The following is a 13,338-nucleotide window of genomic DNA, read 5'->3' on the forward strand; positions in this document are numbered from 1 at the left end:
CACAATACTACCAAACACCGAGGGAAGTCACGAGGACGGTACGATTACCATGGCGTACGACTCCTCAGGTAAGGTAATTTTTAAACCAATAAAGCAGCAACCAAAGCGCCTGTCCCTGGCAAGCTGGACTTCAGCTTTCCACATTTTCATGTGTATATATGTTAGTAGGCACTCCGAGGTCCGCACAACCCAGGGGTTGCTGTCCTACATGGAAACCATAAGAACGGCGGCACTTCGATTCGGGGGGGGGGGGGGGGGGGGGACGCCTGGTCAACCGACGACCAACAATTCCGACACAGAATGTCAAGGGACCCCTCACGACGCTGGGACAGCATCAACGGGGAGTTGTGGCTGAAGTACATGGTCACACAGCCGGTACGACAACCAGAATCAGGCGGACGGGGCGCAATGACACACGTACAGGGAGACATCGCCAGTCAGGTATGCTGGGATTTCAATAAATTTGGCTGTAGCAGGGTCAACTGTAAGTACACTCACAAATGCGGTAAGTGTGGCAAACATTCCCATAGCTCTAGGACCTGCTTTCGAGGGAATGGGGTCCAACCGACCCCATACAAGCCCAATCAGCCTTTCCCTAACAGAAAACCAGCCGTCAAGGCAGGTAAATTCAAAGGCCCCTTCCCCCGTGAATCTCAATGAAATGGCACCCTGGTTACGCCAATATGCTAGGGTCAATTACAAAGATGCAAATTATTTATGGGTAGGTTTTAGATTTGGCTTTAGGCTCGAGTTCCAGGGAAGCCGCACGGGTCGCCTGGCACGAAACTTGCGATCAGCCACGCACCAAGACACGGCAGGCTACGTGAAACAAAAACTACAAAAGGAAGTCGACCTTGGCAGGATGGCGGGCCCCTTCAAGGACACCCCCCCCCAGACAACCTCCAAGTATCCCCAATAGGCCTGGTGCCCAAGAAGCAGCCAGGATATGGTCAGCACCTGGGTAAGCATGCAGAGGAATTCCGTCTAATTCACTATCTATCCTATCCCAGGGGTAAATCTATAAATGACTTCATAGACACAGAGGCCTGCTCCGTCGTGTACGCCAGATTTGATGAAGCTACCCATATGGTTCAACAACTGGGAAAGGGAGCACTACTAGCAAAATTCGACATTCAGTCGGCCTTTAGAATTATACCAGTCCACCCATCCGATTTCGAGCTGCTAGGCATCAGATTCGAAGGTGAGTTCTATTTCGATAAATGCTTACCATTTGGCTGCTCCATATCTTGCGCCATATTTGAAACGTTTAGTACCTTCTTGCAATGATGCATGCAATCGCACCTTCCAAAGTGTCAGATCATGCATTACCTGGATGACTTCCTAACAGGGGGCACAGCAGGCACCAGCCACTGCTCAGACAACCTCAACGGATGCGTGAATACACTAGAACAGCTTGGGGTCCCTATTGCGCACGACAAGACGGTAGGCCCCACAACCAAACTGACATTCCTAGGGCTGGAAATCGACACCATTGCAATGCAGATCAGAATCCCAGAGTCCAAGATCAAGGAGGCAACAAGGGAAATCCAAGACATCCTGTCAACAGGTAACATAAAGGTCACAAAAAGGTCCCTTCAGTCCCTCATAGGCAAGCTTAACTTTATGTGCAGGGCTATACCAATGGCAAGGGCATTCAGCCGCAGGCTAATCGATCTGCTTAGCAAAGGTAAGCAATCATTTCACCACATTAGGATTACCAGCTGGGTCAAGGAAGACCTACAAATGTGGTTAACATTTCTTACGAGTTATAACGGCATTTAAGTGTTTCAGGACCAACTGTGGGTGGACAGCGATTTCCTCCAGCTGTTTTCAGACGCAGCGGGTGGCGCCGGCTTTGGGCCTACATGCAGGGCAAATGGTTTAATGGCGCATGGCCACCCCAGTGGGTGACGGATGGAACCACACGGGACTTGACGCTCCTGGAGCTGTTCCCCATCACACTGGCCATCCAAATCTGGGGCAAGCAACTCGCAAACAAAAAGGTCCTCTTTTACTGCGACAACCAAGCCGTCGTAACAATAATCAACAAGCAGTCAACCAAGGCCCCCAGAGTGATGAGCCTACTCCGTCGCCTAATCCTGCAGTGCCTCCGATATAATATTATGTTTAAGGCAAAGTATGTATGTTCCACTGCTAACACTATTGCCGATGCTCTCTCGAGGTTTCAGCTCAAACGCTTCCGAGAGGCAGCACCAGCCGCGGACCAGAACCCAACACCTATCCCGTGCAACATATGGCTGATCTGAGGCAGGAAGCCGGCAGACTCCTACAACAATCTCTGTCTACAAATACATGGGCCACTTACCAAACAGGCATCAATGCCTTGCACCAGTTCCGGTCCGCACACCAGCTACAAGAGGTGTGGCCAGTCCCGCTGGATCAGGTCGTAAACTTTATTGCTTATCTGTCGGTCACTCACCACTCCCCTAACACAGTCAAGACTTACATTGCAGCGCTGTCTTCACACCACAAATTCCACGGGCTCACCGACTGTACAAACCATTTCCTGGTAGGCAAGATTTTAACAGGCTTACACAAATCAGCGGGCCGACCAGACACCAGAAAACCGATCACTGCAGACCTACTGCAGGTAGTAACCAACAATCTGCCTCACGTATGCTCATCAGCATATGAAGCCAGGCTGTTCAAGGCAGTCTACTGCACAGCCTTCTTCGGTTTCTTTAGGGTTAGCGAACTGGTCCAAACTGGACCCTCAAAAACAGGTTGCGCCATCCAGAATTTAAGCTTCTCGTGCAACCCCCAGCAGCTTCCAATCCATTTACCACACTCAAAGTCTGATCAGTACAGGATGGGGACAACAGTTACAATGTCATCTATACCAGGTAATCCGCTATGTCCGGTAGTCGCCATCAAGCACTACCTGGAGGCGCGCCCCTCCGGCCCACAACATGCATTCGTTCACTTCGACCATTCCCCCGTTACAAGGTACCAATTCCAGGCACTCCTAAAAAAGGCCTTAGCACACAGCAACATAAACACGGCCCGCTATTCTTCGCACTCCTTCCGCATTGGGGCAGCCACATCAGCAGCCATGAACGGGGTGCCCGAACACCTCATACAACAATACGGCAGGTGGAAATCAGATTGCTACAATGCTTACATACGCTTACCAACAAATTCAATGTTGCACAATTAATTCCAATAGCCTTTCATGGTACTTACTACACTTCTTATTGTTTACAGTTTGGATGGTGGGATCCAGCTACATGGCCAGGGCACGGCAGTACTTGCTCCTGAAGGGCACCAGTCCGAACCAACCGAGGATGCTATGGCTGGCACGAGGGGGGATGAGGTGGAAGTAGCTGGACACCATTCTAGATGCACAGGTCAAGGCGACACGGCGCAGCCCCAGAGCCCTCATCATTCACCTGGGCTCCAACGACCTGTGCTCGGTCAAGGGCAGCCAACTCTACCTTGACATGGTGGCATCAATCCTTCGGATACAACTCCAGCTTCCTGACACCAAGATCATCGTATCATCAATGCTGCCCAGGCGCTACTGGCACGATGCCAGGGACCCACTAAAGATCGAGGGGATGCGGAAGAATATCAACCGCCGACTGGCCAACCTAGTCAAAGAGCTCGGCGGTACAATGGTGCCACATCCCCAGATCCTGGCATCAGACAAGACATGGTACGCCTGGGAGGGCGTCCACCTCAGTGACAAAGGACTGTGTGTGTTTACGGACAATTTGTTGCATGCCCTGGCGCTTGTTTTGCGCCAGTAAGGATATTATCTCCACAGGTTAGTGTTTCTTTTCAGTACATAGGCAAGCCGGGCAACAATGCTATCTCCGCGTATCGCGTGGCCGTGCGTGTGGGGTAGCACTCTGGTGCTTTGTGGCGGGGTTCTTGTGGGCTACACTGCTAGTAACAAATTAACTTGCTTCTAAATTAATACTCGTGCTTAAGGCTACCTGCTTTTCAGCGGGAACCTTTCCGGGGTTACCTGCTTCTCAGTGGGAACCTTGTCTTTCCCGACTTTTCAGCCGGGGAATCGTAAAATAACATACGTTGGGGCAAACAATTGCCACGTATATGGGCCCGGCGGCGGAAGTCGTCTTGTCAAGCGGTAGCTGACAGTTGGGTCCGCGGCGGGAGCCGCATAATGGTTTTGCTAATGGGGCCAGACAGTGGGATCTGCTTTGGCCGGCTACCTGGGGCCGGGCAGCGGTAGTCTGACTTAGGCCAGCAGCGTGGAGCTGCTTTTGGCAGCGTGGGAGTTGCCAAGCAATGGTAGCGTTTAAATATGCTACCGTGGGGGCCGGACAGCGGTAGCAGTCTCAGGCCAGCAGCGCTAGCTGAAATCGCCGTTGGCCACGCGCGTGGCCATGGCAACGGTAGCATTTTGGTATACACAATTAGCAGCTAAGTAGCCCACTAGTACCTGCACACCCTCGGCCATTTAACCCAATCTCATCTTCTGTTTTTATTATAGGCATGGGCATCCACGGCTCGGTGGCCCGTGCCTCTCCTTGGCATATCACGGGATAAGAAACGAAGTTATGCTCAAGACACACGACATATTATGCTCCTACATATGGGTATATACCGATGAACCTTACGTGGATTGCAGGAACGAATTGTCCACTTAGTCATTCACTGGGGTAGTCCATTAGTTACAGCATTCGCTCTTCATGATGAAGGCCCGGGTTCAATTTGTCCTCGTGGGTGCATTGTGAGAAGCCCATTTTTGTGTTGTCCTCCGTCTTGATGGTGCTAAAATTGGCAAAATCACACTCACCCATACGTTCATTTAGTGAGTGAGTGAGTATGGTTTGACGTCGCTTTTAGCAATATTCCAGCAATATCACGGCGGGGGACACCATAAATAGGCTTTACACACTGTACCCAAGTGGGGAATCGAACCCGGGTCTTCGGCGTGTTTAAGTATAAAGATGGAAATATTAATGTCAGTAGCTGATCGGTAATCATACAATCATTTCAAAACGATATAGAAAACAATTTAAAAACATTATTCATTAGTTACAAACTGTGTCCCGGCATACATATACATGTATAGCATAGTAATGAGAAGATATGATGTACGTCTAGTGTCCTATAAGTCATGTTAAGCTTCATTTAATTCCTTTTAGTAATAAATGTACATGTTGAGTACAAGGATGGCAATATTAATGTCTAAAACAGTAGTCCGTAGCTGATAAGTATTCATACAATCATTTCAAAATGATACAGAAAACAATTTAACATTATATATCAGTTCAAAACTGGGCCCTAGTATTTTGTATCGAGATTAGACACTTTTTCGGCTTTAGCTACAAAACCAGGCATATTTTCTGTTTATAAAATGAGCCTGAAGAAAAACACCTTGCAACAAACTTATGATTTAACAGTTCTACTGGTAGAGTAGGTCTTCAGCAACCCATGCTTGCCGTAAAAGGCGACTGTGCTTATCGTCAGAGGCGACTAACGGGATCGAGTGGTCAGGCTCGCTGACTTGGTTGGTGCATGTCATCGTATCCCAAATGAGTGGATCGATGCTCATGATGTCAATCACTGGATTGTCTGGTCCAGACTCGATTATTTACAGACCACCGTCATATAGATGGAATATTACTGAGTGCAGCGTTAAACAACAAACAAACAAACAAACAGTGAGTACGCATCAAACCAAGTCACCGATGATCCCGTTAGTCGCCTCTTTCCGCAAGCATGGGTTGTTGAAGACCTATTCTATCCCGGATCTTCACTGGTCGTCAATTTTGTGACGTACACAGACTGAGTTATACAACCAACAAAATGTTTGTATTTTTAATATTCAACAACAAATACATGGAGTGAAAATTAATATTTATGAACTTCATGTATGAATTCAGGAATGGTATGATACGGTAATTGAATTTAGATATAGTTTCTTGTCAGAGCTCCTGTATGAACAGATGATATATTTGAAAATAGAGACAATTTGATATTATTATTTGACATTCAAGAGTAAATTGATGTCTTATATATAGAGGATTCATCACTAGTGTTTTTTGATATGGGAAATATCAACCGATTAACGGACGAGTTTGTCATTTTGGGCCTTACGTCGCGACAATCACGAGGATTCTCACCGGACCTATTCTTTTCTTGTCTCATGGACAGTTCAAGATATTCGTGAACGTCTCCATCAACATGCAATGTGATGTACCCCCCAACACATGTTGTAGTGATCATTGACACCTCTTAACCCGAACCGGATTGTGTTGTAGAGCCATAGACAGTTTATTATATTCATTGGATTACTGATTCCAATGGATCCGGACTGCCACAGGGACTCGATCTCTTCATCACCAATCGGGTCGGCTCTCCTTGGTAAGTTGCCACGCCCTTCTTTCAATTCTTTTCTCCTTTAATACTTCCCGTGAAAATTCTAAAGATGACGTGAGTGAATAGCCATACCCCCTTCGTTTTAGTGATCCCTCAGTGCTGCTCTGAAAACCCTTGAGACTGTTTGGTTCATAATTGTAGCATCAAATTCAATTCGGTTTGCATTCGATATAAGGTATACATACAGCTTCTACAGACATCATGTAATCGAGCTATATCCATTTACAATGTACGACTACTGATCAATAGATCGAGGGTCCCCAGGAGTGTGACGCACCCGACCACTTTCGCAACTTTCAATTTGATTTAACGTAAAAGGATAAGCATTGTGAAATGAAGTCAGTTTAAACTATCTGGACAGATATCTAGACTTGCTTGGGATGGTACGGTTGTGCCATCAGTGTCCTCTTCGAAGTGTATTTTGTGGCACTGTTTTGGGAGGTGCTTGTTCACAACTGCACGACCAGGTCACTCAAAGTGAACATTTCCGATACAAATCATGCGAAAACTCCGTAGAACTGTGCCTGACTTCTGATTATATGGCCCAAATTTATCCCACATGTGAACAATAACATTCCCTATCTCCAGCATAAACCGCTGTGAGGAGATCGCGGTTGTCTTTTCTTATTCCGGAGGTGACCTTGCCCTTCGTTCAAAACTGTCACTGACATGGAAGCAGACTTGTGTTTGTTGGTTTTCACATCTTCAGTATAGGGCCGTACAGTTAACATGAACGTCTTCGGCGAACACTCTGATTTCCCTCTTCCAGCTGATAGATCAAGGAAACCGAACCACTTTGATTGCACAGCTGGGACCCCGGCAGTGCGAGTGACCGACTGTTCGTCCGATATTCAAAGCGCGGCGCTAATGTGATTTTTCAAATTTTCTTATAGGTGTCCTGCGTACTAACAACATGGCGCTTGAATTACCCTAAGTTGAAGAAATTCTTCCAAAAGGATCTTGTGCGTCGGTGCTGTTATGTTTGCAAACACTAATGCAGGCCCATGTTGTTAATACGTATGCATAGAAATGTCAACAATGTCCATATTTGGGCATATATCAATATTCATGCGCAACCAGAATTTGCAACCGGTTTCAGTTTGGTCTGTCAACGAACGAAAGTTTCGTAAAAAATGTATTTAACGAGAATCAGTGTAGTATTCTGTATATATGAGTTTATATTATTTACTTCGATGGTGGTTCCCGCATTAATACACATGGAAGAACAGTCAAAGCAGTCATCTAAGTTGACACATGTGTTACTCATATACCGTCGAAAAACAAATCCACAATTTCCAGTCTACCGGTTCAGGCTGAAAAGGAAGGGTGTGCACGGAGTAGGTCACGGGGTTGAGGACGGGGTTGAGGACAGGGCGGACGACGGTTAAAGTAAGAATTTAAGCAATCAGTACTGTCGAAAAAGATGTTGATGTTGTTACCCTTTTATGCCATTTGACATTTACATGTACCAATGTATCTAGATTTACTATTAGCCTGAATTTATTAAAGAAAAACTCCTTGCAACAATGTACTTTTTGTGGCAGGCAAAATCTTCTTTTTCAACAGCCTATAGCATACATTTTTTTTTGTACAAAATGTTTCGGGGACAATATATATTTTTCGAAAAAGTCCCTAATTATGTTGATGCGTCAGGCAAAACACGCGGGTTTGGTTCCCAGCATGGGTACAATGTGTGAACTTCTTTGATAGGCATTTAGAAGTTGGAGTACTAAGTAAGGATAAGAATTTATGGATGAACAACTTCTTTATTAATAAAGAAGTTGTTCATCCATAAATTCTTATCCTTACTTACAATGTGTGAAGCCTATTTCTAGTGTTGTTCACCGTAATATTGCTGGATTATTGTTGTCGTGGCGTAAAACCATGCTCACTCATCCACTCATCCAATACAATTGAATAAACTGCCACCCTGTGAATCTAAAGGACTCTGCTAACACATGTAAATATACCTTAACACATGTAAAGATACAGCACTATTTAAACAGGTGTGAAATTCTATGCGGTGGTATTGTATTTTTTTCATAGCCATAGAGCGAACGACGCGTACTGCTTTCCCAAATGTAAAAATGTAATCGCGACATGGGTATTCCAACTCGTATCTGTGTCGGAAGGTCAAGGCAGAAACTTAATACAAACCCAACAGAGGTTAAGATTCACGAGACATCAGGCATTGTGCACCTGGGCTCATCCCGACGAACAAAGTGTGTATTTACACTTTGCAGTCACAGTTTTGCAGTCACATCAAACGAGTTTATTAATCATTGAATATACCTGTGAATGTAAATGGTTTCTGATTTTAGTAGAGTGTTGTAATGTTATGTGTTGAAGAATGGATACTCATTCACGTCCGTTCAACAGTGTAAAACAAGCGTGACGTATTGTTATACACCCGACTACAGCTACCTTCAACACAGATGAGTGATGGGTTCGTGTTTCTTCTCTCGATATTAAAGCAGATATTATGGTCATAAGGATCTATGTTTTTCATAACCCTTCACCACATTAGAAGAAAACATTATTCGGATGTTGTGCAAGTACACGAACAGGGGTATGGGTATATTTCATTGTGGTTGTTTTTGTCACCAGACTGAAAATCAAGTGGGTTTATATCATGACCTACTTGTCTAGTGCCGTCTGTGAATATTTTCCCGAGGAAACCACTGGACCATTGAAGGTGTACTACACATGCTTGCCCCACGAATGAATCTGGCGCTCGGCCTTAAGGGGCTAAAACAAGGACTGGTCGGCTCGGAGTCAGTATACTGTGTCTGGGTTATGTGTTCATGTTAAGCTTCGGCATTGCTATCAACAAACATACACGTGCATGTACGTCGCTCTATTAGTGCCATAATTTTGAACGTGACGTTAAACCTCATTCCTCCTCACCTCAAAATGTAATGTGAGTTGGTATATTTCTTAGAGCTCCGTAGACTGAGGTACCACATACGCATTTGGCACATGTTGATGTTGTTACCCTGTTATGCCATTTGGCATTCACATGCACCAATGTATCTAGATTTACTGCATTTACCGCACATAAATTGTGTCTAATTCTACAGTCTATAATTGAATGATTTGAACCTTACGTGTATTGCAGGAACGAATTGTTCACCTCATCTATGGGGTAGTCTAGTAGTTAAAGCATTCACTCTTCATGACGAAGGCCCGGGTTCAATTCCCCACATGAGTGCATTGTGAGAGGACCATTTCTGGTATCCCCTATTTTGATATTGCTGGAATAATTCTAAAATTTGCCAAACAATACTCACTCACACATTCACGCATCGCTTTTTAAATCATTTTTCAGATGCAGTATCGAGGCATTCCTAAAGTGTCTTTGGCAGTCATGGTGCTTCTTCTATATACCGTGGAGGAACTGCAAGCTCAACCCGAATCCAATATAAGTATGCATCGAATCATCCACATGTATTATCATCTGTCTGTTTCATTAAACGCCTCAATAAAGCCTTATGGTGTAGGTCTAGTGAAGAAATAAACGACGATTTGGAGTTGGTTATCGTACAATAAAACACTGCAGGGGCTGCGCTTCCTATGGTTTATTCTCCCTTCAGTGTTTTATTGTATGATACACAACGACCACGAGTCGTTTATTTCTTATGTGAGATATCAACATTATGTACAGCCTCTTTGATGATGATGGTAAAATGTACAAGCTTTAAAATTATTTACCCGTATTTAAATAATGATGACACCCTATATAGATTCCGACCTCGGTAATGTCGGACAAGTCCATTTCATGCACAGGTGGGTATTTCCCGCATATTCTCACAATCCTCACGTGGATTACCTGTACATTTTCTCCCAATACCGAGTGTCACATGATCTCTCCCGGTTTTGGATCCGATCGTTCGGCCATCGCGTTTATCTGCGTTGCCCAGTTACATCAATGAGGAACAACTCACTAGACACTCCCCTCTCAAAAATAACGTCGTCAAACATATGACGTCATCAAGTTACGAGCGCATGTTCGAATCTCCAGAAATGACGTCATGATAGAACAATGTTTTATCGTGAAATAAACCACGCTTCGTTCTTCATTGTTCTTTGCGATTTATCGCGTAGCTATCTTATATTGTCCTATAGTCATGTTCAGTTTCGTTTCATTCCTTTTGGTCATAAATGTACATGTTGAGTACAATGACGGGAATATTGATGTCTTACATTTGTAGTCAGTAGCTGACAAGCATTCATACAATCATTTCAAAATGATACAGAAAGCAATTTAACATTATACATGTATATTAGTTCAAAACTGGGCCCTAGGATTTTGTATCTAGATTAGATACTTTTTTCGGCATTAGCTGCAAAATCAGATATATGTTCTATTTATAAAATGAGCCAGAAGAAAAACAACTTGCAACAATGTAATGTTTAAACAGCCTGAAGCATAATTATGTTTTTCAAGAAGTTTTGGGGACAGATATTTTCCACCAGATTAAGAAATAACCGCTCCCTTATTAGAAAATATGATTATGTGGCTGGAATAGTGCTCTCACTCATTCAACTCTGCATCCTGCACATTTCAGAACACAGTAAAGTTTTGATTCTTGGAGCCGGGGCGTCAGGTTTGGCAGCTGCAAAGACGCTAAGCGAAAACAACATCAAGGACTTCATCCTCTTGGAAGGCTCGGACAGAATCGGTGGCAGAGTCATGTCCATTAAATTTGGGGGAACCACTGTAGAAGCTGGGGCAAACTGGATGGCTATCCGGGAAGGCAATCCGTTATGGGATGTCATCCAGAAGTTCAATGTGTCTGGGAAATCGTCAGACTATGATAGTGTAGTCATAAAAACATATGACGGCGTTGACGCCACTGACTCCGAGGGTGAGTTGGCTTGGGATAAACTGGCAAAAGCTAGGATTAAATCAGGAAACGTCTTCAGGAGAATTCGAGACCAAAAGACAGATGACATGTCCCTTCGCACATGCCTTGATATCGGAAACTGGCATCCTAAAACGCCAGTGGAAAAAGCGGTGGAAATTTTGGACTTCGACTTTGAAGATGGATTTGGCCCTGACGTTACTTCGTGTTATTTTAGGGGCATTTCAGACCGAGTCGATGACAGTTTCTATGTCCGTGATGACAGAGGGTATGAGTTCATACTTAAGAAATACGTGGAGAACGTGCTTGAAGAGAACGACCAACGTATTCGTCTGAACGAAACCGTTAAAACGATCAACTACACTGACACCAACGTGTCTGTAACTACCGCAAGCGGGAAGATCTTCACGGCTGACTTCGTGATTGTTACTTTCAGTATCGGAGTATTGAAGAGCGGTTCTGTGACTTTCATTCCTCCACTACCTGACTGGAAGATGGACAACCTGTTCCGAATCAGACTGGAGAACTACGTCAGCGTGTACCTTAAGTTTCCTGAGACATCGGCAAGATTCTGGGATAACGCTGAATTCATCCTCTACGCAGACAAAAAACGTGGTGTGTATCCTGTTTGGCAGAACTTAGAAGCTGAAGGACTGTTCCCGGTTGGAACCAACATTCTCCAGATGGTGACCCAGGGAGAAGAGGCGAACAGGATAAGTCAACTCACTGACAGTGATGTTAAGGAGGAGGTGATGGCGATATTGCGGAGAGTCTACGGTAATGTAGCCGAACCTGAGGATGTTTTCATTTCGGACTGGAAGAACAATCCATTGTACAAGGGATGTTTCTGCAACATGGAAACAGGAAGTTTTAGTTCCAAAGTATTTGATGCTATTAGAGCACCAGTTGGGAGGATTTACTTCGCTGGGGAAGCGCTTAGTTGGAATGTGTCTTGTTATGTAACTGGTGCTGTTGAAAGCGGAATCCAAACGGCTACTAAGGTAACTGAATGTTCGAAAGGAACGTGCGAGGTTTATGATCCGAGAGAGCCAGGCCCGAGTACCGAGTCCCCTACGGTTGCAGCATGTCCATCGGATGGGTTTCGACAGGATGGAGACATAAGAAGAATGGCCGTGCTTGTGGGCATCGTGGGGCTTATTGTTTCATGTACATAGTAACTGTAGGATGGGTGGATACAGGTGGCCTGAAGACGTTCACATACCATCATTCTACCATATGGAAACAGCTATCATCCAACATATATATTCTGAATACTTGTTGTGAATGACTTAGTTGATATTTCGAATGCATGTTAGTTTATATTATATTGGGTTTAGATGCAGTGCACACTGGCTGGACATAAAAACTTGTGGAAAACTTAACATCCCTCGCAAAGGAAGATTTTGCAAACGATGTCAATTTGGCCTAACAGAAGACGGGTTTCATTTCCTGCTAGTGTGCCCTGCATATACTCACCTACGCCATTTCTATATTCCTTCAAATATTATCTACACCCAAATGTCCCTAAGTTTAATATTCTTTTATCTACAACTAACACAAAGCTCATTATTAATATCGCTAAATATCTGCATCACAGTAAAGAAGAAAGAACACGTATTTTATCATTGTGACTGTTGCCTTAAATATGTCATACATTTTGCACAAAGGGCCCGTGGCCGGTATAGTACTGAATAAAGAATTCAACATACACATACATATGAATGGTATTAAGAGTGTTCACAAAATAGAGATCGCTGATGCTGCGTTTTACAATATTAATATTAATGCGGTAATCAGAGTAATTTCGTGAAATGATGTTGGATATTTGCTTGTGCTGGTCAGGATTAATATGGCAGTAATTGTTCACAGAATGGATGTTTTTGTGGCCAGTTATCTGCATTATTTGATTTGGCGGAACATTATTGACATTCACTTTTTGCACAAGGTGTTTGCGCGCAGAGTGATTTGTGAGTCGTTTCGATGTTTGGAGACTGGCGGCATCCCACATCTTTTTCATGAGAGAGGAAAGTTTGTTTTTCCGAAAACGATAGCGGATCGTCGGGTTTAGGCATACTTAAAGTGTGTAAGCCTTCCATCC

The 13,338-nt window shown here is 44.3% G+C and overlaps 2 protein-coding genes and 1 pseudogene across 2 annotated transcripts; all 3 read left to right on the forward strand.

Moving 5' to 3' along the window:
* Positions 1 to 300: 300 nt before the first annotated feature.
* Positions 301 to 2,267, forward strand: LOC139479351 (uncharacterized). Its single transcript, XM_071262209.1, has 4 exons — positions 301 to 441; positions 862 to 1,201; positions 1,349 to 1,567; positions 1,825 to 2,267. The coding sequence occupies exons 1-4, from the start codon at positions 301 to 303 to the stop codon at positions 2,265 to 2,267; spliced, it is 1,143 nt and encodes a 380-aa protein (XP_071118310.1).
* LOC139480121 (uncharacterized) lies at positions 1,900 to 3,770 on the forward strand (annotated as a pseudogene).
* A 5,933-nt stretch (positions 3,771 to 9,703) lies between these two features.
* Positions 9,704 to 12,415, forward strand: LOC139480293 (uncharacterized). Its single transcript, XM_071263345.1, has 2 exons — positions 9,704 to 9,800; positions 10,944 to 12,415. Exons 1-2 carry the CDS (start codon positions 9,704 to 9,706, stop codon positions 12,413 to 12,415), a joined length of 1,569 nt encoding a protein of 522 aa, XP_071119446.1.
* The last annotated feature ends 923 nt before the right edge of the window (positions 12,416 to 13,338 follow it).

The sequence above is a fragment of the Haliotis cracherodii genome, unplaced genomic scaffold, assembly GCF_022045235.1.
Source record: "Haliotis cracherodii isolate W230 unplaced genomic scaffold, xgHalCrac1.p SCAF_4, whole genome shotgun sequence".
Classification (NCBI taxonomy): domain Eukaryota; kingdom Metazoa; phylum Mollusca; class Gastropoda; order Lepetellida; family Haliotidae; genus Haliotis; species Haliotis cracherodii.

Coding starts and splice junctions, on each gene's coding strand:
- LOC139479351 (XM_071262209.1), top strand. CDS start 301: ATGTCAAGGGACCCCTCACGACGCTGGGACAGCATCAACGGGGAGTTG. Junction 1,202..1,348: donor GCTAGGCATCAGATTCGAAG/GTGAGTTCTATT, acceptor ACTTCCTAACAG/GGGGCACAGCAGGCACCAGC. Junction 1,568..1,824: donor CCAAGACATCCTGTCAACAG/GTAACATAAAGG, acceptor GATTTCCTCCAG/CTGTTTTCAGACGCAGCGGG.
- LOC139480293 (XM_071263345.1), top strand. CDS start 9,704: ATGCAGTATCGAGGCATTCCTAAAGTGTCTTTGGCAGTCATGGTGCTT. Junction 9,801..10,943: donor TCAACCCGAATCCAATATAA/GTATGCATCGAA, acceptor TGCACATTTCAG/AACACAGTAAAGTTTTGATT.